The following is a 27,461-nucleotide window of genomic DNA, read 5'->3' on the forward strand; positions in this document are numbered from 1 at the left end:
TTGTGCTTGACAGCGGGATCCCAGTTATAGAGTAAAAAGTTCAGGGCCAACTCAAAATTTGCTTATGACCGCATACCGGAGATGTTGGGTTGAGTAACAATAACAAGTGATTTCTGGCCATTTCCTCCCCACTTTGCTACTTGGACCACTTAACCATTCGCAGCTGAGTAAATATGTGATGCAGCTAAGAAGGTGCAAGAGAACTATTGGTCTGCCAGTTTTGTGATACAGATTATATCTTCAAAATATTTAATTTTATTGGAGTCTTCCATCATTATTTGTTGCCTCAGACACCAAATGTCTCCTCTCTTTATAATATTGGCTACATCAAGGTATAGCTGGACAGTCCACCTTATTCTCCTCTCTCCAACAAGAACACAATCCACTATGTTCGATGAGTGGCCGAAGGGGGGAATTATTGAGGAATTTAAAGTTAAACTAATCGGCCTGTGATCACTCTCCGATCTGTCTACTACCGCAAAGCAGAGCGTATAGGGCAGGAGGGATGGTGAAATTAAAATGTGGTCTATTGAGCTGGTGCCCCGGGAAGATAAGTAGATGTATGTCCCTTGGGAGGAGTCAAACCTGGTGCTGTGTAGGGAAAAAGTAGGGAATAAAGCTGATGGATTGAAAACAATTCTGATAGTTTGACCCCCGCATGGTTGATGGCTGCATCCTTAGACTGTATGTCTAAGGAACTTGCTTCTAGGATGACCTTATTTCTGGGACAATCCAGGGCTCCATGCAAACCAGCACCTATTCTGCCGTGTAAGCCGCCCTGAGCCCGCATGCGGGGAGGACGGAGTATGAATGAAATAAAATTAATTAATTAATTAAACTCACCACACAAAAGAACATGGGAATTAGGATACTGAATGTCCAAAGCTTCCAGATACTATCCAGACATCACAAATTAGAAATTTTAGGAGGGAAATAAACATTTACACAGAGAAGAGCTCTGTCTTGGATCCCACATATCCTCAACACCAATGCTCCCTCTAAGCTGTGGGGTCTTGTGAGCAAAAATTCTACTTTGTGAGCTACTGACATTAAAGTTGTGAGCGAGCAATTTGGCAACAGCATAAATCAGTTTGCTCTGGAGCCATTCTTCCTGAGCTAAGACAAAAATGTGTGAGCCGGAGGCTAAGAATATGTGGGCTAGCTCACACTAACTCAGCTTAGAGGGAACACTGCTCAGCACTTGAATCAGGTCCTGGGATTCACTTTCCAAGACCTGTATTTCAACTGGTAAATCTACGGAAACCAAAATGGCGAAGCCCCCACTGGCACACCCTTTACTGCAAAGTTTAGTCGCAGGGATGACAAATGGTCAGTATCCTCGGAGCGTTAGAGAATCATGTTCCAATATCCAAGTTTCCAGAAGACGTAGGCCCCGGTCACATGAAAGGTTTTGGGCCGGGAGAGGGACAGATCAGGGGCGCAGCAAATGGGCACGATCCCACCGCAACATCTGGGAAGTGTTGCGCACGCGTCCCCAATCCGGCCCTTCCACCCGAAAAGCCGCAGCAAAACTAAACCACCTATCGAGGTGAACCTTCCAGCACGGCCGCATCAAGCCCAGCCGTGGGATCACCGGCGCGTCCTTCTGCCCAGCGCATCCCAGGGTCCTGGCTGAACTGCGCATGCTCACACATGTGCAGTTCAGCAGCCTCCCTTTCCCCACTGTGGCTTCCCCCGGCATCTGATCGTGCCGGGGAGGGATTGCGCATCATTTCCAGGGTGAACACAGAAGTGATGTCCTGTCATTCTAGGATTCAGTGAAATCCTAGAACAATGTGAATTGTTGAATTGCTGAATCCTAGAACAATGTGATGTCATTTCTGGGTCTGCCCCAGAAATGATGTCATGCCATTGACATTATGGTGCCCCCCCCCAATCCCCTCCCCCTAGTCTCCTGCTGGTTGCCAACTGTTGAGTGGCAGCCCTATGGTAGGCTTTTCAGGATAGCTGGCATACGTTTTCAGCAGAGCAGGCTCCTCTTCTTAGGCTACAAGATTTTGAAACAAAATTCTGGATCATAAATTATATTAGCAGTCTAGTCATAGCTTGCTCTGTCCTGACTTTTAGCAAATGCCTTGTAACAGAAATCATTGCCATCATTTTAACCTTTCAAGCCTGTAGAATTAATCTATTAATGTAACTCATGCTCAGCCTTTACAAAAACTGTGTTGGTGAACAGGAAGATGACCTTCCTTATGCTTATGGCTGATTCACGGGAACATTTTAGTCCATGGCATCTGTAAGGAAAAGGCTACAAATGTAAACTTTCAGTTGTGTTTTTGATTTTGGGCTCACAATTTGAATTCTGCCTGGCTACAGCACTTGGCATGCCTCTGCAAGCCAACTGCAATACAGGATAGTGTCCCAAAGGTTGAAGCCAGGATGAACTCAGCCTGCAAGGCTGTGTCAGCATGAACAGATGAAGCAACTAAACGTCTGCCTTTGCTGCCTTTTCCCCATATGCACCAAGACCAGCTTAGCAAGGGTCAACATGGCTGAAAGTCATTGCAGACTGTATTTTCCCCACAGTCACTGAGAGCTGAAATGGTCATGTGAGTCCTTGATGATATAAGGTTCTAGAAAAACGTTTTATATGTGATAAGGCTGAACAGTTAACCAGTAAAAAAAGGGAAAGCTTTGATAAAATATTATCAAACAGCAGTCAAGCATTTGTAAAGTCTGTATTTATTAAACAGAAAGATCATGGTATCCCACCACTCTGACTGTGGAAAATGTAGTTTTCTCATGTTCCTCTCCATTGCTGCAACCCTTTCCAAGCCCCAGCAAGAGAATTCCTGGGGTCACAGTATCCATGTAAAGGAACAGCCACGCATTTAGGGGGCTGGAGTGAGGAAGGGCCAAGGAGGTGAAATTGCTTCTCCTTCCTCTTCTGCAAACACAGCTCTACTGAGGAGGGGGCAGCCTGTTGATCCTCATCTGCATGGATCCCCCTTCGCAGGTTATTCTTCAGAGGATCATAGGGAAACTTCATGTTCCTTCCACACATGGATGGCAGGATGCTGCCCGCTTTAACCACAACAGGTGTGAAACTTGTGTTCAGTACAAAAGTGATTTGGTTATTATGAATCATTGAGTTGTATGCTGCCAGTCATTTCCCCATGCACTCGGGGGCAATTAGTGCTGATTCCTCCCTGTCATGGCAGATTTTGCAATCTCCCCTCATGCCGTTCCCAGGTGTCCCGCAGGAGCAGCATTTCAGGGGGCATTGAGGTGTCAGTATGACAAGGGGAGCAGAGATATTTCATGGGACACAAACTAATGGAACTGTAATGAACTGTGAAGACTTTTAGCATCCTAAACAGAGTTACACCATCCTTGTTGAATGATGACTGTGGTCTGGAGATGCTTGAAGTTTGCTGTGCCGCTGGGCTTGCCATTGACTGTTGCAGGACTGGGGGACGAGCAGCCCTCCACTCTGACCTTACTAAACAAATGACAGTGTGGCACAAAAGAAGAAGAGCTACCCCCTACACAGTGCCATTCTGGGCTTCAAAGACCAATAGGCAATATTTGACCAGTTAATCAACGAGCCCACCAGTCCTAGTAAACAATGAAAACTGGAATCGCAATGTAAAATTATTCCAGGACAAATGTAGACCCTCCCCCTGGTAATTCAAGTTTGTGTTGTGTTTTTTGTAGTTAATACTGACTCAGAAACAGCAGTTGTCAACGTTACATATGCAACAAAAGAAGAAGCAAAAGTGTAAGTAGCTGGTTCTGATTTTTTTTACCCCATTTCTCTCATCTTTGGGGGTTTTCTTTCCTGACAGTGTCTGCTGTATTTTCTGCTGAGCAGTTGAGTTAGAATCCATCAATAGCAGCAAGCTTTCTGAAGAAGACGGCAAAGCAGCATGATTCCCATGAAGTGGAAGACCATGTATGAGAGGCCAAATGCTTCAAGCAAGCCATCAATCCTAATGATTCTCAATTCCTCTTTACTCAGTTTCTCTCTGAAATCCAAGAATCCATTTCTTTTCCTCTTTTTTGGAATGTGGAGTCTGTTTAGATCAAAAGAGAAATTTTAAGGAAGTAGCAGCAGCAAGGGAGATTCTGCAGAATTTCAAATTTTCACTCTGCAGATGCTCAGAGGCAGGTAGTGTCTTTCCAAACCTTCCTCTCCTCTTGGTATAGCGCTCACCATTAAAAAAGCTCTTCAAAGGCTGAAGCGACAAACAGTTGCATAGAGAGGTGTAACAGAAAATTACAAAGAGAAATTCCTCTTTTACAAAGATAGTAAGAGGAATCGATGGCTATGTCCAAAAAAGTTAATTCTAGGGGGGGAAATTCACTCCCTGTAACAATGTTGATTTCTTTACAACACAGATAAATTTGTTCTGACCAGTGGACTGGCAAGAAAAACCCTCACCTGTTTGTCAGTAGAAGAACAAATCCTAAATTGCTCTTCATAGCACTTTAACAGTGCTATCCTAAACAGAGTTACACCTTTTAATCCCATTTATATCAATGGACTTAGACTGAAATAACTCTGCACTGGATTGCAGCATTAGCTTTGGCTAAATCAGCAGTTAGTATTGGATTGGATCCATTAGCAGTGGCATTTCCTTCCAGCGCAAAGAACCTTTACAGCAGGAGGCTCTTTACATCAGGGTAAGGTTCCTTGTGCTGTGGGAGTCAGCCACTGTTAGCAGAATATACCTGCAGAATTCAGTCCAGTATTCATAAATGGCAGTGGGTATGGCCCCGGGCCTCCTGAAGTAGTTTGTGCTTATCTCTCATTGCATCTACTGGAATAAGCTAATTGCTATTAAATTCAAGTCCTGTGGCTTTTAATGGCATTTAATTAAGATGAATATTAGCTGAATTGAGCCAGTAAATCATGTTTGAAGCCATTTCTGATTTATGTTGGTGTGAATTGGTTTCCATGAAATATAAAGATAGACTTCTCAATTTTAATCATTTCACATCAATTTAATAAGACATAATAAATTATTATCCTGATCTGGATAGCCCAGGCTAGCCTAATCTTGTCAGATCTTGGAAGCTAAGCAGGGTTGGCCCTTGTTAGTACTTGAATGGGAGACCACTGTGGAAAGAATTTTCAAAAATATAGAAAGTTTGGGTTTAAAATGAACCAACATAGTTTCTGAAATCCATATACAGCTGTCTCCAAAACAGGCTGGGCCTTTTCACTAAGGATGTAACATTCCATTCCCAGGGAAATCACTGATGTGGGACTTGCCAATATCAATTTCCCAGGCAATAAGGATTGCCTAGACCATTTGGGGAGTGACAGACTTAAATTTCAAGGCAAAATGGCAATCCATCAGACTAGCTTCTTGAGATACAGAAAGTTCACATGCACCCCTACTCTCACCTTTCTGATAACATCAATGCACAATTTATTTCCCATGATTGGGAAATACCAGGAATAAACAATGACCCTGTATTGATCCTATGTTATGTGAGACCAAGGGAGGGAACCCAATTTCCTCAAAGACAAATTCAATTTCTAAGTGTTAAATTTTAACTGCAATCCAATTATTAAGGGATCCCTTTGATCTCTGGTATAAATATGGGTGGTTCACAACAGACTTCAGCTGACTCCAAAGGAGACAGCCAGAGAGAGAGGCCTCTCGACGCGCATGCATGGGGTGGGGAAAACTTTGCTTTGCATGTTTATTTTTCTGTGTATTCTATTAAATGTTTAGAAATTAGGACTCTGAATGTTTTGCTATAATAAAGCAAAAGTTTTATTTTAAGAAGAGACTAGTGAATTCCAAGCTTGCACTTCTGCCTTTGGTAAGGGGCAACATACAGGCGACACACGAACTGGGGGGGGGGGGAAAGTGTGGGTGACAGGGTTAAACACACACCCACACATCCAAAAATCTCACAACAACCACCAAGGAAGTTCAGGGCTGCTACACAAAGGCAGACAGTGGCAAACCACCTCTCAGTGCTTCTTGCCTTGAAAACTGTTTGGGGTTGCCATAGGTCAGCTGCAACTTGACAACACTTCACACACACACAGGGTGCGTTCAGACAGGGCATCTATGCCGGTATAGATGCCTGTTGGAATCGGTGTACTTACAGGCGATCACACGGCGAACATCTGCCTTCCATCCCTAACCGTTGCAAACACCTTTAAACCGTTGTATTCTGCTACTAGGTCCCCAAGTGGTGGTATCCTGAGTGCACCAGTTCCAACCGCATTATCCCCGTCTAATTGCTGTCCGCCGGTGTCTAGCCACTTCCATTCAGAAGCCCGAGGCTTCCGCTTTTTGGCCGCCATTTTTTAAAAAGTCTTCTCGATGTGCGCTTAGGCGAAGCTTCGCCCCGGCATTTGTAAAACAAACCAAAAAAAGGGCCTAGTGTAAGGTTTTAGACGAGTCTGGGACCTCACGGAGGCCAGTTTCAGAGTAAAAATTTAAAGGGACGTCTTCGCTTCAAGGCATGCTTTCCGGGTTAGGTTGTTCTGCGGCTGTGCAAAGATCTTCATTATAAGGAAGCCTGCCTATGTGCATGCGCAAACTGTGTAAAAAATTTTTTTAAAAAACCGCTGACGCACTCTGCTGAGCGCCTGAAGTGTGGACGGGCATATCGCGATGTGCTGTGCAGTCAGGAGGTAAGTGTGATCGTGTTTCTTCCAGATCAAACTGCTCTGGTTCCAACCGGAGCAGTTTATGCTGGCTAAAATGCCCCGTCTGAACGCACCCACTCACTCACTCACACACACACACACACACACACACACACACACACACACACACACACACTTCTAGTTGGGTTGGTTGCAAGGTATTGATTAAAGCAGTGCTCTGTTAAAATAGATGAGGAATTGAACAATAGAATACATTTTGAATACATTTGTGCAAATGCTCTTGATGCCACAGAAGGAAAGGGACCAAAAAGATTAACTAGTCATTCCTGTATGAAAACAAGGCCACCTAGACCACATGCCCTGCTCTCTGTTCACCCCGTGCAACATATACTTATTGCAGAGTTTTGCCTTGCTTTCTTTTTGGCCTGTGCAATGGATACTGATGGCGGGACTTTAGTTTTCTTGGCACAGAACTGCAGCAAGTTTGAACATAATGCCCATCCTCTGTCTGTCAGTGCCTTGCTTTCCAGTACACAATGCACAAATGTCCCCCCCCCCCAATAAATTCATCTTGGAACCTTCTACCTGAATTGCCAGCAAGTTGTTGCTGCCTTGAACCAGCTTTAACCCACTTATATTTCCATTTTGCTCTATATTTTCACAGTCTGTATTCTGAGGGGTTTTCAAGATGAAAGGAATTTGGTTATTGGGCCCTTCAAGAGGAGATATGTCAGAAGCATCTTTGTTTTGCAATTGTGGTGAATATCTCCTAAGCTTGAATGCTAATGATAGCTTGAAACACCACCGGAAATTCCAACAGTGTTTTGGAGAAAAAAAGTGGTCCAATTCAGCTACTAGTCCAAGTGTCTATCCTGAATAATTTACTTCATAAGGAACCGACAGTTTGTTTAAACATCTTACAAAAATGGTGGCATCTCCAAAACTGCAAGACTTACAAGCAATTGCTGGGGCATTTAGGGCAAGGCAAGGCCTTACACACTCCCTCTGGTACCTAATACAGGTATTTACTTCATAAGGATTGTCTATGAAAATGATGCTAATGTATTTGAATCATCTTCTTGTAGCATAAAAATCCAATTTAATCTACATGAACCCAACACCAAACTGGAATACGTAACATTGAACTAACCACTCAAGTTCCAACGTTATTGGGTAGATAGTTATTAATTAATTAATTAGTAGGTTGGGGGCTAAGGTTAGAGAGAGATTGGGTGAGGATTTATTGTAATTGGTTCTCTTCTATATTGATTTAGGTTTAGTTAACTCAACGAATTGATTAATTGCTCAGCTATAACTGAGCTCATTTAGAGTAATAATCAATTGGTAAATCAGCAGGTTTTGGGCTGAAATTGGGAAGGGTGGTCAGGAAGTATTATTAGGTAATGGAATCAGGGAGGATTCTTGAGAAATGTGTCAGGGATTGTGATGTCCATAGTGGTTTTCATCAGATGCCTAGTGGGCCAAGATCCAGGCCAATAGGACTCGATGGAGGAAACCAGGTGGGGGTCGGGGATCCCAGTGCAAATGGGGCAGGGGAGGTATGGCGGTAGGACAAGGTGTAATAAGGGAAGGAGAAAGAGATATGGATACGCTCGATCCTCTTCCAACCTTCGTCCCATCTCAAGAGATGCTGGCTGTAGGGATAGGAAAATGTACCCTTCTCCGACACTGGTGTTGTGCAATGCCAGGTCTATCAATAATAAGATCTCTGTTCTGCAAAGCTATCTGATAGAACAAGGGGTAGACCTGGCTTGCGTGACTCAGACCTGGTTGAGGGAGGGCGAAACAGTGAAGCCTACCACATGCCTCCTAGATCCCTAGATCCCTAGATCCCTGCCCATTGTGGCTGGTTAAAGCTTGCGGCAATGAGGTGCAGATCCCCCTGAAGGAAATTATCAACCTGTCCCTATCAACAGGGACTTTCCCAGGGGGACTGAAGGAGGTGGTGGTCTGCCCTTTATTTAAAAAAAATCTTCTTTCGGCCCTAACGTCCTTAATAACTACCCCCCAGTATCTAACTTGCCATTTCTGGTTAAGGTAGTAGAGAGGGCAGTGGCAACGCAGCTCCAGACTGTCTTGGAGGATGCTAAGGTCCTGGACCCTTTCCAGTCCGGCTTTCGCCCATCCCATGGGATGGAGATGGTGTTGGTCGCCCTGGTGGATGACCTCCGGAGACACCTGGATCGAGGCGGATCAGCGCTGCTGATACTTCTTGATCTGTCGGCAGCATTCGACATGGTTGACCTTGATGTGTTAACCCACCGCCTCGCCAACGCTGGGATACGGGGGCTTGCCTTGCAATGGCTAGCCTCCTTCCTTCAAGGTCGGGGACAGAGGGTGGCGCTTGGGGGGGGAGTTGTCCCGGCGACACCCACTGGAATGTGGTGTGCCGCATGGAGCAATTCACTCCCCCATGCTATTCAATATCTACATGCGCCCCCTCGCCCAGATTATCTGGAGGTATGGGCTGGGGTGTCATCAGTACGCAGACGACACCCAGCTCTATCTACTGATAGACGGCCACCCGGATACAGCCCCGAGAGATCTGGAGGAGGCGTTACAGGCCGTGGCTAGATCTGACTGAAGCTGAATCCATCTAAGACAGAGATCCTGTACCTGAGTCGTGGGGGATTGGGACAGGTGAAGAGCCTGGGACAGGTGTTCCTGAATGCCTCCCTTTCCATGGAGGCCCAAGTCACTGCCACTGCCAGGACTGCCTTCTTCCATTTGAGGCTGATCAGGCAGTTGGCCCCATATCTCTCCTCCCAAGACTTAGCTACAGTGAGCCATGCAATGGTCACTTCCAGGTTGGATTATTGTAACTCTCTCTATGTGGGGCTGCCCTTGACTCTGCTCCGGAAGTTGCAGCTAGTGCAGAATGCAGCAGCGTGGGTGCTGACAGTGATGCCCGTGCAGGCGGACATCCATCCAGTGCTGTGCGACCTGCACTGGCTGCCTATTGAATGCCGCATCTGTTTCAAAGTGTTGGTTTTGACCTTCAAAGCCCTACACAGCCAGGGGCCAGCATACCTTTGAGACCGCCTCTCCCCATATGAGCCCTGTAGAGCACTGAGGTCCACCAATCAACACCTTTTGGTGGTCCCGGGCCCCAGGGACGTCTGACTTACCTTGGCCAGGGCCAGGGCCTTCTCAGCCCTGGCCCCTGCCTGGTGGCATGAGTTCCCGAGGGAGATCATGGCCCTGTGGGATTTATTCTGCAGGGCCTGCAAGACGGCAGCTCTTCCGCCAGGCTTTCGGTTGAGGCAGCGGGCGTTCCCCCCTTTCCTTGGGTTGGCCCCATTTACAGCATGGCACTATTTTATACCTTGGGTCTGAGACTCTAAACTGTATAGAACTGTACAGATCTCTGGGAAACTATTCCCAGTCCTATCAACCACTGAGGCATCTGGCCTTTTATAAGTTGTATGTATGTTTTATACGTTTCAATGTGGTTTTAAACCGTATTGTATTTATATGGTTGTATTATATTTACATTGTTGGAACCCGCCCTGAGCCTGTCAAGGGGAGGGCGGGATATAAATCCAAATAAATAAATAAATAAACATCTGAATAGCAGCAGTCTCAGCTGCCACACTTTACCCAACGTTGCCCACCTCATTTTGAAAAAATGTTTTGGAAAATGCTCTCAGATATACTGCTTACACAAACAGAGAGAGACACAACTTTACTTTTCCATTGTAGACAAGTGCAATTTTAGCATGGATTTCAACAGGAGCTGAGTTGAGTCTGATTTAAACCTAGTTCTGCTTCAGTATGCTTCCTACATAGAGGAATATCCATAAAAAAGCTGTTGACAAGAGTGGGCAGGAATATGATTTTCCTGCAAAACGCAAATTGAGTTTACATTTTGATGTAGCATTTTTCATCCTCTTTGGGTTGATCCTCAGTGGAGCAAATCAGATTCAGACACTGGAGATTTTAGATTAGCAGGTAGTTCTAGTCTCTAGATAAATTATCTAATTCTACATCGACTGCAGGATCTTTTAACTCTTTAGGATTTAGTGCTATGGAGGGACTACTGAGATATGGTGCTACATCTTTGCTCAAGCAAGGAGACTCTCGTTATAATTCTTTCTGTAATGATGTTCTACCAACAGTGGCAATATAGAACAGCATGACAACTCAAAATGACTCTGCACTTCAGTTCCTGGGAAGATTTTTGTACTTTTAAGTGTAGTATACAATATGGAATTTTACCATGCAATATTTCCCCTTCTCAGTGGTGAGAGAAGCCACATCAGGAGGGCACTTAAACGCAGGAAAAATCCTTTGTCGACATACACGAAAGCAAGGATGAATAAATTCCTTCCTGCAAAGGAGAACCCTTCCCAGTTTCTCCTTTCTTCATTCTGCCAAGGAAGCTTGGTTTCTGTGAAATTCCAGGTAAAAGCTGGACAGAAGTGTGTAGAGGGGAGTAGCAGCAGCAGCAGCAGAGTTCAAGTTATGTAGAAAACAGACCTATCATTTCTTTTTTCTCTTAAAGTCCTGCTGGCAGAGGAGATTAGAAAGGTCTCAAGCAAAGTAGTTGAGTCCTTCCTCATCCCCAAAACGTCATTCTTGGATCATCCTTTGCCCCAGTTCTGAGGGATACGGGCCAGAGCTGTTCTTGCCCTCCTGAAGCAAAAGCAACCTTTGCTGCTTCACGTGACATGCATGGTGCTCATGCTGTGCCTTGTCAGCCATTTTGGCTTTTGTGTGGTTTACCAAGGCCAGAGCAAGCTCAGATGAGAGAGGGCATTCTGCATGTCATGTGGATGCAGGGTTTCAAGTACTGGAAAGAATACAGATGAGGGCAACCCAAATGATTAAGCAGTTGGAGCACCTTTCCTGTGAGGAACTCTGCTGCTGCTGCTACTCCATGTAAAGTCTAAGACTTTTACATGGGGGAAAATAGCAACTTAGGGGAGTGAAATGGGATAATATAGTAGAGGTTTAGAAAGTTATGCATGGGGTGAGGAAAGTGGATATTTATTTATTATTTCCTTAATTTCTACCCTGCCTCTCTGGGGGCCCAAGGTGGCTTACACTGATCTCCTCTCCTCCATTTTATCCTCAGAACAACTCTGAGGCAGGTTAGGCTAAGAGTGCCTGTTTGACCCAAGGTCACCCAGCAAGCTTCCATGGCAGAGTGGAGATTTGAGCGTGGGTCCAGCTTAGCTCAGGCTCATCAGAGCTTGGGAGCTAAGCAAAGTTGGTCACAGTCACCATTTGGATGGGAGACCACCAGGAAAGATTGGGGTTGCTACACAGAGGTAGGCAAAATGTCTCTCTTGCCTGGAATGCCCCATGGATAGGGTTGCCATGAGCTGGATGTGAGTGACTCAAAAGCACGTACTACTTCTTCTCCTCCCCCCACCCCAGCCAGGTCCTAGTTAGACACTCTGACCTCTACACCAGAGAGCTTTTTCTTCCTCTAATACTAGAACTCAGGGGCATCCAATGAAATTGGTGGCTGGTAGGTTCAGGACAGTCAAAAAGAAATCTTCTATACACAATGAATAATCAAATTGTAGAATTCCTTGCCAATCAACATAGAAATGGCCATTAGATAGCTTTAAAAGGGGGTTAGATGCATTCATGGTCCATCAGTGGCTACCAGCCATGGTGAGTTAAGGGAAGCTCCATATACAGAAAAAGCAAACCTCTGAATACTAGGAGGCAGCATTAGAGGACAACCTTGGCCTCTATGCCCTGCTTACATTGGTTCTCCATAGCAACTGTTTTTTGCTGCTGTGTGATACAGAGTGCTGGACTAGAAGGACTGCTGGTCTGATCCAGCAGGGCTCTTCTTGTGATCCAGTGATGAAGGGGATGAAATATGGAGCCTCTAAATCTGAAGCAGTTATACCCATCTCATCTTCCTTAACAGGTAGTCACATTAAACATCAGACACTCCCTTGATGAAAGACTGCTCAGCCCAAAATGCACTGATTTTTTAAATAGATCCAGATGGTCAGCTGTGTTGGTCTGAAGCAGTAGAACAAACTTAGAATCCAGTTGCACCTTTAAGACCAAGGTGCAACTGGATTCTAAATTTGATTTTTTAAATGTTATTTTGTAAAAAAAAAAATTGGTGTCCCTCTTGTAGCTTTTCAAGACAGAAGTCAGACCTCTATTTTATACAATGCCCAAATATTAAAATTACAATCAACTCTGTAGCTATTCTGTTGTCCACACAGAAATGGAAGAAAATTTGTGGGAAATGTTAACAGGATGTTTTTGAGCCTGCAAAAAAGAATTCCTGGCAATTCTGTCCCTTCTTCCTGTGTTTCAGAGCAATTGAGAAGCTTAGTGGTCATCAGTTTGAAAACTATTCCTTCAAGATTTCCTACATCCCAGACGACGAGGTGAGCTCCCCTCAGCCCCCTCAGCGGTCCCGGCGTGGGGGCCACTCTTCCAGGGAGCAGGGCCCCTCCCCTGGGGGCTCCTCGCAGCCCAAACAGCTCGATTTCCCACTACGGATCCTGGTCCCCACGCAATTTGTTGGTGCGATCATAGGAAAGGAGGGCTTGACCATAAAGAACCTTACTAAGCAAACCCAGTCCAAGTAAGTACCACAAATGGTTTCGTTTCCTTCCACAGTGGCTCTGTTTGTAGCCTTTACATCCCTAATGAAGAGCAGTGGACTCTGGCTTGTATTGTGTGACAAAAGCTTTGTGTGTCTTACTGCAGTATGGCTCTGATGATGTATGTTGTATATATCTGTAGGGTGGTGGTTGGATAGTGACTGCAGCCATGACAGTTATCTTGTCATTTTGACACCTATTCTGTTTTCACAGAGATTCTGGACTGGCTGCCCTGTTCTGCACTGTGCTGTCAGCCAGCACCCCTTCCCCAGAGTTCTATTCTGTCTGCAGCAAATAAATATCCCCTGCATAATTAGGGGCCAAAAAAAAGAAATATTTTTATCATTTTGTCATCAGATGTCTCCAGCCATTCTTTACTTGGCTAGGAGATCCTGCCTCTCTTTACAGAACAGCTCAATAACTGGACAATTGTCCTCTTCTGTGATGTACCCATTATAATCAAAATCAGAAGTAATCTATTGGCATTTGTGCTATTTTTTCCATTCACTAATATTTATATAATTACATGAAGGCAAATCTGCATCATTCAGAATAAAATGAAGGGGCCTTCATCTATTTTTGAGAGGAAGATGTAGGAGCTGCTTTAGCTGTGTTCTGTAATGCTTGACAGGCATTTCTAAACATTTTTTTCCCGAAAAAAAGTATAAATCCTGTCTAAAAACCCATTCTCTTCCCTCATTACAATGCCAAAATGGACATGTTTTATATTTATTTGGTTTTCTCCAGTATCTTCACTTCCCTTTTAAAAAGTCATTATTGGCCACCACTCCTCCCATACAAAGGTCCTTCTGTTGTCTCCCTTGCTAAAGTCCTAATGTAGTATGACCAGACTTTTAAAAGCCAGTCATGCACATGTGGTGGTTCTGGATTCTTCCATGGGTATATAATGAGAAGGTGGTAATTATCAGCTGGTAATAAGATGCTTGATCTACTTAACAGTGCCATAGTTTGTCAAGGAAGCAGTACCCAACAAATGCAGTTCTGTAAAACTTGAATAATGGTGCTTGATTTGAGTTTTGCCTTCATTCAGGAACCAAAGGGAATACTTTGGAGGGGAAGTGTAGTATTTTGAACTGGATATGTATGTAGTAAAGCTTGGATCATAGTCCCTGAGTCTTTGAGGTTTCCCCCCTCAAACTATTATGCAAGTGATATTTTAGTTTAAGGTCTGTGTACATATTTTCACTGTGCCTTTGTTCTTTACTGTTTTCCACACCAGCTGGTTCAAATGAAATTCATAGTGTGCAGAGTCTTGGTGGGATGGAGGGGCCAGGTTATGCCCACCAAGTACATTCTGCTTCCATGATTACTGGTATTCCATGCATTGGGAATAATGTTTTGCATGAGACCTACATGCATAAAGTCATGATTGTTGATCTGTATAAAATCTCAGAAATTGCCTTGTTGTTTAGGCCCAGCCTCACTGAACTTTGCACATTTAAGTCATATGCAAATATTATATCTAGTGTGGACCACTGATGGACCTGAAAGCTGGCCTCCCGTGCTAGGGTTGCCAGATATGGGTTGGGAAATACTTGGATATTTTTTGGTGGGGGGGGGGAGCCTGGGAAGGGCGGGGTTTGGGGACGGGAGGGACCTTAGCAAAGCGTAATGCCATAGAGTCCACCTTTCAGAGCAGCTGTTTTTGCCAGGGGAACTGATCTCTATTGTCTGGAGAGCAGTTGTGATAGCAGGAGATCTCCGGACCTTATCTGGAGGTTGTAGGATTACCAATCCCCAGTTGGGGGCAGGGGATCCCCCGGTTTGGAACCCCTCCCCCGCTTCAGAGCTATCAGAAACCGGGGGTAATGGCCACAGGGTGCTCCTCTCCATGGTGGGAATTAGCCCCCCAACAGGCAAGAAGCAGGAAATAAACTTGATGCACCTATGTAACCAGGAAGTGATGTAGGCACGTTGGTGAGATTGGGGGTGATGCTCTGGTTTTTGGCCAAAACCCTATGGTAGAATTAGCTTCAAACAATAGAGTTTTGCCCCAAAACGAGAACGTCTCCCCCCACATCATCAATGTACCTATATCTCTTCCTGGTGACATAAGCACACCATGTTTATTTCCCACTTCTCCCTCCTTGCTCCCGGAAAGGTAAGCTCCATCCCTCACCCGCTGATCGGACTGACCTGGCAACACTAGGAGATTGGCAACCCTATCCCATCCCCACTGGGTATGTGTAGTAATATCGCTTCTGTCCGCATATACTCTACATTCTTAAAGCTTCATCCACACTGTTCCTTGTTGATATTTTTTGTGGCAATTTAAATCAGTTTTGGGCTTCCATGCTGCACCTTTTCTGTAGTCATGTTGTAAAGGAATATGCACTAAAATACCAGCAATAATCAGTACGTCTATTTAATTCTTCTAGCTGCCTTCTGAGAGCTGTTTTCCTATTGATCTGCTGCCCCCAAATCATCCAGAGATTTCCTACTTTGAACCCTAAGAGAAGGCCAGTGCACATGAAACAGATGGCATATGGAGCTTGAAATTGCCCAGTGTTGCTTCTCACGGGCCATTTGTGTACAGTGCTTTGCTCCACAGATCAGGTAGTTGAGGGGTGGATTGGAAGTGTTTGGTGGATTGCCTGTGATGCATGGTGAATGGCCTGTCATGCTCACAAGCAGCCATTCAAAGCAGCCTCCACATAGTGATTGTTTCATGTACACTGACTCTCAAAGGTGGCATGTTCTACTTCTCTGCAAAATTGTATAACCTAGATTTAAATCTTGAGTTGAGTTTTAAATATTACTTTATATGTAAATTGTCTTATTGTCAAAAGGCCAGTAAATTATGTATTGGGCATGTGATGGTACCCACACAGTTTGTCCTAGAAACTTGCACGGCTAGAATTTGATCCTTCTTCTAATTCTAGACTTTTCTTAAGTAGCAGTTTTTAGTGATAGCATGTGTTGGACTGCTTATTGCTTTGTACCTTTCACTCTTTAAATAGTCTTATAAACCCTACATGATCTGAAGAACCGTAGGAGTATACCTCATCACTACATTTTAAAATAAATTCTGTTTTGATTGCCAAGAACACTGCCAGTCTCAGTCAATACGCACTTAATTTTTCAGGCTTCTTTGAGTCTTAAATCTTATTACCTTAGTATTTTCTTTAAGTTGTTCAGAGTTATCCTGAAGATGGGTTAATGATGTTTAGTTGTCAGTAGCCGGGCCGGGGGGGGGGATGTAAAATATAAATGTTGTTCAGTTGCTTTGATGTTTTATTAGGTCACCATGTTAGGGCACCTTTCTCTGACCCCTAGTGGATTCCTTTGTGCGGGCTCTGTTGTTGCAGGGTGGATATTCATCGAAAGGAAAACGCTGGTGCTGCAGAAAAACCTATCACAATTCACGCTACCCCTGAAGGGTGTTCAGAAGCTTGTCGCATGATACTTGATATTATGCAGAAGGAAGCTGAAGAAACTAAATCGTACGTATTTCCATTGATAATGGGGGAAGCAGGAAACTGATTAAAAAAATAGCACCATAATCAATCTTGCCTAAGAAGGCTTCTGCCACATACAGCATACATAGTTCTCTTTGCCTTTTTTGCCACAACTCTTTTGAAATCTTTTAATCAGGAATGGCATGGGTAGGGTGAGAGCCATCAGCTTGAAGAATAAATTTCCAGTAAAAACCAAAGAAGAAATTTGGCTTGAAACCGATGTATTTATGGAATAGAGATTAAGAGCATTATGCATAAAGAGTTGAACTGGTTATGTTCGATTGGCCGAGCATTATTAAGATGCCATAGAAGACAGAGTATGTGTTTTGAACCTCGTAAGATCCCACGTTGAGTCCTCAGCATCTTTAAAGAAGCACGATTGGCATAAGATTCTGGAAAACTGTAGCCTATCAGAGTTCACAGTACTATGCTACTAGAGCAGTGGGGTGGCTCATGTATATATGCACATGAGAGGATGGGAGTGGGGTAGTTAAAACAAAGGAGACTCTTCAGCCTTCTGAGCTGGGCCTGTGAAGGCCTGCACTGTTAGCACGTGCATACATATATGGTGGTGGAAAGTGCTCTCAAGTCACAGCCAGTTTATGGCAACCCTGCAGGGTTACCAAGACATGAGTTACGAACAGAGGTGGCTTGCCAGTGCCTGCCTCTGCATAGCGACACTGAGCTTCCTTGGTGGTCTGCCATCCAGATACTAACCAGGGCCAACCCTGCTTAGTTTTTGAGCTGTTGAGACGGGGCTAGCCTGGGTCACTATTGTACGTGTCCTGACCTGGACGGCCCAGGCTAGCCTGGTCTTGTCATATCTTACAAGCAAAACAGAGTCGGCCTTGGTTAGTATTTGGATGGGAGACCACCGAGGAAGTCCTGGGTCACTACACAGAGGCAGGCAATGGCAAACCACCTCTGAACGTCTGTTACCTCGAAAACCCTGCAGGGTTGCCATAAGTCAGCTGTGACTTGACGGCACTTTCCACCGCCATATGTGCACACACATGTTAGCAATGCAGGCCTTCACATGCCTAACTCAGAGGGCTGAAAAGGCTCCTTTGTTTTCATGTGCTTATGGTTTTTTCTAGCTACCCCCCCCTCCCACCCGTTCATAGGATGGGAGGGGTCTTGCTGGATCGTGGAACTTCTGGATCCATGTTAAGGTTGCAGTCAGTCTTTCATCCTAAGGCAATTAAATAAATAAAACCACCCTTGGTGTATATGTCACCTCTTTGACCACTGCTAATTTTAGCACACTGGTTTCATTGTAAGCACTGGAGAAGTCATACATCTTTTCATATTATGCATTGCTACGATCTGATTTGAGTTGTTTTAATAGGTGGCTGAAACAGTCAGCTGTAGGAAACAGTCAGCTACCTCTGCTTGCTGATCAACAGGAGCTTGAGGGGAGGAATCTTGCTTGCAGAGCAGTGCTATACACCCTTCGAAGCGTTTGCTTCAATGGACTTAGAAGTCTCCAAGTCTGTTCAGATTTGCATTGCTAACCTCTCAGATGAAATAGTGCCAGAGCAGGAAGGGAGGTGTCATGCATTTTACTCATACTGCCCAGGAATATAAACAAACAATGGTTGCCTTCTGTACCTATTGCTACTTAGTTCTAGAACACTGAGAAACAGAGTGGGACCAAATGATGTGACCTGTTCAGAATTGAAATATGTGATGGAGCCCATCAGTTTGAACTAGTTTCATTAAGTCTACAAACTTAGGGGACTTTTGGCCTTTACAGAGTTGGGGGATCTGTGGGAAATGGAGCAGTGTCTTCTTCAAGGGCCAGTAAAGAAGACTTCAGAGCCACATCTCCCTGTGTTTTAAAGACCTCTTTATATTCTGCCTAATGAACATACTGCAGAAAGGAAGACTGGGAAAGAAGAAACTTCAGCAAAGGATTAAATACTTTTTTCATATTTGTAGAGCTGAAGAGATTCCTTTGAAAATCTTAGCACACAATAGCCTAGTTGGGAGATTGATTGGTAAAGAAGGACGAAACTTGAAGAAAATTGAGCAGGACACGGGGACCAAGATCACCATTTCTCCGTAAGTACTAGTGACCTAGTGGGGGGTGGCATCTCTCTGCTATCAGACTGGATTGCCACAGGTTTTTAGCTGGTACAACATGCATGGGGTACACTTATCCTTGTGGTGCCTTTTGTGAGCAGGACACCCATGGGTTCCAGCTAAGCCTTCGGAGAGGCAGCTAGATTTCATACAATCTAGAAGTCAGCAGGGACCAAAAGGCTGTTGCCCAGTCCCCCACTCAGAGGTAGAGATACTCACCAACCATCCACCCTCACAGAACAACCTGTAGAAATTAGTTTACAATGTGCCACTAGCATAGAGTGGATGCACAGAAAGAGGAGTATATAGAACAGCTGCTTCTGAATGGCTTGTGCAAGCCAGCCATACCATACCCTGCCAAGTACAGTACACATACAGATCCTCAAGGCTGGTACACAGGAGCCTGTACATAAGACCATAAGATGAGCTCTGCTGGATCAGATCAGTGCTCCTCCTCTAGTCCGGCAAACTGTTTCACACAAACAGGGCACAGAGGCCTTCCCCTGATGTTGCCTCCTAGCACCAGTATTCAGAGGCCACTGATGGACCTGTCTTCCATGAATCTGTCCAAACGCCTTCTAAAGCCATTTCTGTTCATGGTCATCACTGTGTCCACTGGCTGTCAGTTCCTCAGATGAATTGTGAAATTGCCCCACTAGTACAAGCAGTGTGGTGCAGTGGTTAAGAGTGTTGACCTAGGACTTGGGAGACCAAGGGTCAAATCCTCACTTAACATGAAACTCAGCGGACAACCATGGGCCAGTCACTGTCTCTCAACCTAAGTTATTCCATAGGCTTATTGCAAGGAAAAAATGGAGGAGGGGACAGAATAATGTATGCTGCCCTGAACTCTTTGGAGGAAGGCCAGTGTAAAAACGTACTAGACAAACAGATGTTTTGCATGGTTGCAACAGCTCCTGTTACTGATAGATAATACTGCTCCCTCGACAGGCCCATACTAAGCCATTGGCTTAGCATACACAAGGTCCTTTTAGCATAAATAGTTTACCATCCTGTTTTCTCTCACTCTGACCAATATATTTGACTTGCTGGTTTTGGTTTGTAAAAATTATTATTACCCATCCTGCAGGTTTTAAATCCAAAGAAATACAACTGTCCTGGAAGGGTTTTCACTTGTTCTTCTGTGATTGCCTAGTTTGCAGGATTTAACAATTTATAACCCTGAGAGGACCATCACCGTGAAGGGTAGTATTGACGCCTGCTCCAATGCTGAGGTAGAGATCATGAACAAGCTTCGGGAAGCCTACGAGAATGACATTGTGGCAGTCAATGTAAGCTCCTTCTCCTGCCAATTCTCTCTCTGTGTGTGTGTGTGTGTGTGCCATGTAAGAGCTCAGTGCTCCTAGGTGTTAGCCAAACAGTTCCTCCCTGTTGTGGCAGGTAAAGGTGGAGGCATGGGAATGCCCTGTCCCCTCCTCAAAAAGGTGCTTTCATGGCTTCCTTTGCAGAATGAAAGCTGTGTGACTCATGCCTTTTCTCTGTCTCAGTTGCTTCATTGTTTCCCATTTTCCTTTTGTTTCTAGCAACAAGCCAATCTCATCCCTGGACTTAATCTCAATGCCTTGGGCATCTTCTCTACAGGCTTGTCCATGCTTCCCTCTGGAGCTGGAGCCCGCAGACCTGCTGTCACTGCCCCCTACAACCCTTTCGCTGTAAGTAGCTGGTCTGCCCAGATTTTCTGTGCAACTTTGTATACTGTCATGCTGCTCTTGGCAGACAAGACAGGAAGAGGATGCTTGCTAGCAGAGGGCAGCGACCCCTCTTCTTCACTGCAAGGAGGCCTTTACAGCTCTGGACCCTCCATATACCAATGTATTTAGCTTTGTTGCTATGGCAGCACTGTGAAGTGTACCTTCCTGCACAGTTGGGGGCTGGTGCAGTGGAGGGGATGCATGTATGGGAAGTATGGTGAGGTCTCCTCATTTGGGTCAGTCTCTGACTAATTCCTACTAAATAGCAGCTTCCAAACAAGGATACAACATTAGGCTACCTTAACAACTGTTACTCTGTTGAAAACAAAGTGAATGTTGTAGTTTGTCCATTATGTGTTTTGAATGCCATCCCAGTATGATGTATAGAAACCAACTGTGAAAATATGCGCAAAAAACAGTAAAGATTTTTTAAACAAAGTTTTAAGTATAGTTTTTTAACAAAGCTGCTATAATAAATACATCTACTAAACACAAACAGTAGAACGATATTCATGTAATAATCAGAACAGCTTGAATGAACAAAAAATAGTCTTAAGGCATATAAGCAGAGCTGTTTGATAACAATCCAATTAGTGCAAAAGCCTCTAGAAAAATATTCACGTACTGCTTGGACTGTTACCAAAGAGCACTGCTTATGTGTCTCAGGACCATTTTCTATTTGATTCAAGTTGTTCTGATTATTATTATATTTCTTGAGGCTTTTGCACTAATTGGATTGTTATCAAGTAGCTCTGCTTATATGCCTTAGGACTATTTTCTGTTGGTTCAGGCTGTTCCGATTATTACATGAATATCTTTCTACTGTTTGTGTTTAGTAGATATATTTGTTGCAGTCACTTTGTAAAAAAACTATACTTAAAACACTGTTTAAAAATTCTTTGTTTTTTGCGCTTATTTTCACAGTTTGTTTCTATCCGTCTCTTCTGCATTGCTGACTGTGATTCCTTTAGATTGTTGTTCCCAGTATGATGGGCATCATAAACCTAAAGCATTTAGTCATGGAAGCAAGGATTGTTACATCGTTCTTTGATATCACTCCCTTACAAACAGCAGCCGCTACTTCCACTCCTTAAGGACCCAGATATGGGGAAAGCCTGCGCTCTGTATATGTGCTGTCAGTCTGTATTTCATTTGTGGCAGTCTTCAGAGAGTAGTTATCTGTGCTTGATTCCTTGCTGAGTGGCCTATATCTGATCTTTCCAGTCTTTATGTGGAAAAACAAGTCATGTTTGTCTGAATCTTGCACTGGTCCTTCAAACACCCATAGGGATCAGCCTGTTGCCCCGTGGCTAAGCACGTGCTTTGCATGCATAAGGTTCCAGCTTCAGTCCTCAGCATCTCCTGTTTAAAAAGGATCTCAGAGATTTCATTATCTGTAGCCTGCCTTTCACTCTGACTCAAGGCAGGTGTATCAGAACTGAGTGCAGGATTAGAGCGCTGCTGCCACTCAAAGCAGAAAATAGTACGTTAGCTCTGCCAGGGGTCTGATTTAGTATAAGTAGCTTTGTGCATTTATTACATGAGATCTTGGTCCTAGGCAAAACTAATGATACATAGAATCCTAAGTGTTAAGGCTTTTTAGATTTTCTCCATTAAAAATTACCTGTATCCTGCCTAGAGATGAAATTTTTAGAGTTCTAAAGCTATGTTGGAAAAAAGGGTTTTTTTCCCTGTATGTTTGTTCTGGGGGACAGATCTAGAAGTTTTGAGTAAAATTGAAATCTATGCAGTACTTTCTTATAAAACCTAAACTTATTTTACTGCTTTTACAGCAGCATCATTTGTGATCTAGTTTTAGCATGTGAAATTGCACTCTTTGGCGTATTTATGTAATGTAAAAGCATAAATACCTTAGAGAGCAATCCTAAGCAGGTCTACTCAGAATCCTACTTAGGGCTATTCAGTGGGGCTCACTTCTAGGAGAATGTTCTTAGGACTGCACTGTTAATTTTCTACAATTGAAATTTTCCTGGGTTCCACCCCCCCCCCAACCTTTCCATCTCTCATCCTGCCTTTTCACTGGTCTGTCTGGGATTTGCTAGACATTCTGGGGAGAACATCCTGCCACCTCATAAAGCCAGACTTTGTGAATTTAGGAATATAACATCTAATGATACTAAAACAGCTTGAATTCTGGTTCCAGCAGTGGCTGGCCTGACTCCCCTGGAAAGCTCATTTCCTTTGTTATATCCATAGAATCTGTTGTTTGGAGTTAAAATGCCAAATGAATGTGAGTATTCCATTCTCAGCTGCCACATCTTACAGACTCCGATAGATGTACCTTTGATGAATGTATCTGAGTCTTTTTTTAAAAAACCAGCCATTCCTGTGGCTGTCACAACTTCCTGCGGCAATGAATTCTACAAGATACTTATGTGCTCCATGAAGAAATATCCCAGAATGGGAGGAGCTCCTTTTTCTCATTCTGATGACTGTGTAGCCCCTGTGCCTTATTGTAGCATCCAGACCACCATTCCCGGCTGCCCAGTTGTAGCTCCTGTGTCCTGTCCACCAGAGGGCACTGGCTTCCATCTGTTGCTGTTTGGTAGAAGTCACCCCAATGATAACAGACTTTTACAGAGGACTGCACTGACCCATGCATATTTCCCCCTTCTTTCTGGACCCCCTCAAAGAAGTACATTGCTTGTGGAAGTGCAAGCCCTGCCCCCTTTTGGTCCCTTTAGCCCATCCCCCCCCACCACTGTACTCCCAGCTGGCAATCCACTCTCCCTTCCCATCAGAATTTCTTGGAGGGAGGAGAGACCCAAGGACATGGGTTGTTTCAGTTTTTCCTTTCCCTGGTGCAGAAGGGATGATCAAGCCAAGACTTCTGCTCCCCTTCACACTATCTGGTCTGTCCTTTTCCCCCTCTGGCTTGCCTCTGAGGAAACCAGTGGGAAAGAAGATTGGCACCATGCTGGGTTGGCAGATCAGTGGGCTAAATCTACCATACCATAAGAAACAAGGAACAAAGAGTTAGTCTGTAAATCCCTGGCACAGAATACATCATGTTTTGTGTGAAATAGAAGTAAAGGCACTTAATTAGTATTAAGAAGCAGTTGGCCTCCATTGTGAGCTCTATGATGAAAGCCTTGGTACACTCTGGGGGATTTCATATTACCCTTTTAAAGCCGTTTTTAAGCCGTTATTGTACCGTCTTGGAGTAAACCAGTACAGGGCTGCCATTTCACACAACCAGTAAGGAGCCGTCTCTGAAGCGGTTTGGCATTTCAGACTACACCGCTTTGTTTTCCCGCCCTTTTCTGCCCACTCGGGTGATCTCCATCCTTTTTTTTTTTTGGGAACCTTAGTTTTAGAGCACTATACCGGTAAAGCGCTATAACACAACACCAAAACAGTGACCCCATTGGAATGCCTGAACTCCACTGGGATACATGAGATGGCTACATCTGCCATCTGGAAACAAGTACCTCATTGGACAGCAGGTTTTGGCGGGAAATCAGGGCATCAGTGATTGGTGTGAGTGACAGATGTTGCTAACCCTTCCATGCCCACTGTCAGTCAGGGGAAGGTGATGGGTTGTCAGGTTGCCAGCTGGGCACTCTAAAACGAACGTTTAAAAAAAAAGGATGGAGATTACCCGCATGGGTGGAAAAGGGTGGGAAAACAAAGCGGTGCCGGAGGAGGCGCTACGGGGCATTTTACACAGCACCCCGTAGCACTTCAGAAACAGTATAGAAAAGTGAAGACCGCTTGGAAGTAGTTTGCAGGTTAAACGGTTCAGAAACGCTTCCCTAATGGGACAGAAGTGTTTCTGTCTGAAAGTGAAAATATATTCCGGTAGGGAACCGTTACTAAAATGGTTCTGTCTGAAATGTCAGACCAGAAACCGCTAGGGAACAGTTCCTGAACCAGAATATATCGGCTTTCTGAAATTCCACTCTGTGTTAGTGAGCACTGTGTGTGAGAGAGAATGCATGAGTGTGAGACTGGAGGGTTTATGTGGGTAAATTTGTAGGTACACAGTTGGTGAGTATTGACTGTATTATGAGGGTGACGGCTTTCTTGCGCCAGTGAGCCCTCACAGTCACCACAGATAGGCCTTCCATGTCACTTCATGTCAACAGAAGTACAACATCGTCAGCAGAGATGGTGCAGAGAGTCAGCTGAGCACAGTCCAGTGTTGACTGGACTGCCAATGAGAGGCCAAGGGACATATATGCCTGTGTAAACCAGGCCTCTCCCCTCCCCTATCTTATGAATAAACAGAGGGAACAGAGAAGCCATCATTATGTCTTAGAAACATTGGCTTCCCCTCAGACAGGAACATGCATCTCCAACCTGGGGTGTGCAGCCGTCTGCTCCTGGCCCCTCTCCACTGACCGTCACTTTCTTTCCTGCCGTAGAATCAAGCGGCATACCTCTCGAGCCTCTATGGAGCCTTGCCGACTGGTGCATACCCACATCAGCACTCCGTAAGTGCCTCGCCCCATTCTTCCCGATGCTGGCCTTCCATGCACCCTGCTTTGCAATGCACCTGTCTGTCGCTTTGGATGCTTTCAGGCACCCTGTTCTAAAATACTTTCCTCCCTACATTCAGATCCTGTCACTGAGGACACACAGCGGGGGCCACCAAGGAGCATCTTCCTTGCCCTCCTCTTGCTGTCATGGGGAGCCAGATGCTAATTTCCCCCATACCTGGTTCCTGTGTCTGCCTGACACGGTCATCCCTTCCAGTTTGTAGTCAGTGTTTGCACTGTCCCTTTGTAGGCATCTTTAAAGGCTGTGTCCTCCTTCCTTGAGCCTTTCTTTCCATCCTGCCTAGTCTCTGCATGCCCCACTCTGTCACTGTTGCTGCTTTCTTTGATGGCGACCAGCTCCTCCCTCTCAGCCCCCCCATGTTTCTGAAGGATACTGTGTTTATATGCAGAATACCACGAAGAAGAAATGGCAGCCAGGACTGGACACCAGCAGATGCAGGACTGATAGTTACAAATTAATTGTTGTGGCAGATCAAACTGTGGAGCTGGCCTGCCAAAGTACACACAGCACAGCTGCAGCATTACATTGTCCTGATGCAGTTCTATACAGGACTGCGATTGCCACCGAGGCACGGCTCTGTGGAGTCTAGATCACATGCTTCATGGGAACTTTTTGTAAATGCTACCGTGAAGATACTGCTCCATTTGAAAAGCTTCCACTGATCAGCCCCGTAGCTAGACGATTTTCAGTGGGCGGGCCCACTGGGGGGGGCATGGCGTCCCTTCTGACAGCACAAAAATAATAAATAATAAGATACAATAAAAACAGCAGAGCACTCACCACGTTCTTCCAGTGATCTTCAAGGTCAGTTAATCCAAAAACAGTTTGCCATGCAACATTTCGAGTGAAGGGCTGCTAAAGCAATGCGAACTCAAAGCCTTCTTGAGCACGTTCTCAAGGTTCAAGTGGCTGGGGGAGGCCACACGAAGTACCTCATGGTTCTTTTCTGTGCATTTAAGTCGCTTCGGTTTCAGACTTGCTCATCATTTGATCGTGCAAGGGGGACGGGGGAAGGAAAGCGTCTTCTTTTAGAAGAGGCGCCCATATTCCACTTGAAAAAGAGGAGGTGATTGGGTCAGTGCGCAGCTCCCAGCTGCTCTCTGCAGATGTCAGCGGGCAAAACAGGAAGTGACTGGAGCGTACCCACAAAAGAAAGGCATTTGTGCAACTTTACCTGCAGCTGTTAACTACACGTTGTGAGCCCCTATTCTCCATCCCGTGCCTGTAGGAAGGTTTGCCCATGTGGGCCAGTGCCATGGATGTGCCTTGTGCCGTGGGGGAGGAATTAAAACAAAAAGCCATGGAACACTGAAAATTCTCTATAAAACTTTGGAACTTTGAGGAAAAAACAGCTTTGAGAGCAACTGTGGGCAAAATGGGAAGAAGCAAAGGGACAAGGCAGTGGCACTTGCGAGCTCCCCATTCAAGCTCGGCTGGCAGCCTGGCTGCAGCCACTGTGCCACCCCGCCCGCCTCCGTGCTTGGCGTGGCCACCCCGCCCCCACCATGCTGGAAAGAAGGTATACAGCATAAAAAATTCAATCAGGGCGCTGAAAAATTGGGAGGGGGCATCGCCCTGCACACCCCATGCTAGCTATGGCCCAGCCACTGATCATTCTTTGCCATTATGCAGCTGTTATCCATAAGGCGGTGGTAATCCTAGTAGTAAACTCAGCTTTGCTTGCCTGTCTTGTTCTATGATAATAATGTGCTACCTGTTCCTGTGCTAGAAGGAGAGGCTGTTCTCAGGGAGTTTCTTTAGCCACTTATGACTTATGGGAAACAGACTGAAATAGTGCTTCCCCCCATTTATGCTTTCATAATAACAGAAAGCTTTTATGCCGTGTACTTCAACTTGATGTTGCTTTGGTGGGCTTTTCATTGTTCTAAGGCAAGGCTGGATGTTTGCATCTGGGGCACGGCCCCCAGCATTTTGTCTTAAAGTCTTCATCCATAAAATTGCAGAAGTCTAGATGTGGAAGAGGCCTTGTCCCTACTTTCAAACCATGCAGAGGCACTGTTAAATGCCCATACAAACACACTTTTATTTATCTTTTGCAAACATTATATTCACACCCTACAATTCATCAAAGTTTGAGTCTAGTGGCACCTTTGAGACCAACAAAGTTTAATTCTGGGTATCAGCTTTCGTGTGCATATCTGATGAAGTGTGCTTGCACATGAAAGCTTATACCCAGAATAAAACTTTGTTGGTCTTTAAAGGTGCCACTCAAAATGTGTTCTGTTGCTTCAAACCAACATGCCTTTCCACTTGAATCTACCCTACAATTTAGTTACTTTCCAAACACTGTTCACATCATAAGCAGTTTTTAATCCCCAGTCCTGGACTGTGACAATGCCTCTTCAGTCAAGAATTCAGTTTAGGAAGTATGACAACTAAAGGAACTCTGGTCACAGTAGCTAGAACTGTTGCCGTAGTAGAGTAGATT

General features: G+C 44.8%; 1 protein-coding gene across 2 annotated transcripts in view; it reads left to right on the forward strand.

Moving 5' to 3' along the window:
* The window catches only part of IGF2BP2 (insulin like growth factor 2 mRNA binding protein 2), a 122,029-nt gene that overhangs the window by 83,241 nt on the left and 11,327 nt on the right, over positions 1–27,461 (forward strand). The window contains exons 5-11 of one of the 2 annotated variants that reach the window (XM_015426853.1): positions 3,682–3,745; positions 12,921–13,193; positions 16,542–16,676; positions 18,633–18,755; positions 19,933–20,068; positions 20,321–20,449; positions 24,877–24,945. In XM_015426853.1, the coding sequence (XP_015282339.1) occupies positions 3,682–3,745; positions 12,921–13,193; positions 16,542–16,676; positions 18,633–18,755; positions 19,933–20,068; positions 20,321–20,449; positions 24,877–24,945 (929 nt within the window). The remainder of the gene's footprint in view (positions 1–3,681; positions 3,746–12,920; positions 13,194–16,541; positions 16,677–18,632; positions 18,756–19,932; positions 20,069–20,320; positions 20,450–24,876; positions 24,946–27,461) is intronic. The other variant, XM_015426854.1, reaches the window with a different exon arrangement.

Source organism: Gekko japonicus, unplaced genomic scaffold, assembly GCF_001447785.1.
Source record: "Gekko japonicus isolate JY-2015 unplaced genomic scaffold, Gekko_japonicus_V1.1 scaffold14, whole genome shotgun sequence".
Taxonomy (NCBI): domain Eukaryota; kingdom Metazoa; phylum Chordata; class Lepidosauria; order Squamata; family Gekkonidae; genus Gekko; species Gekko japonicus.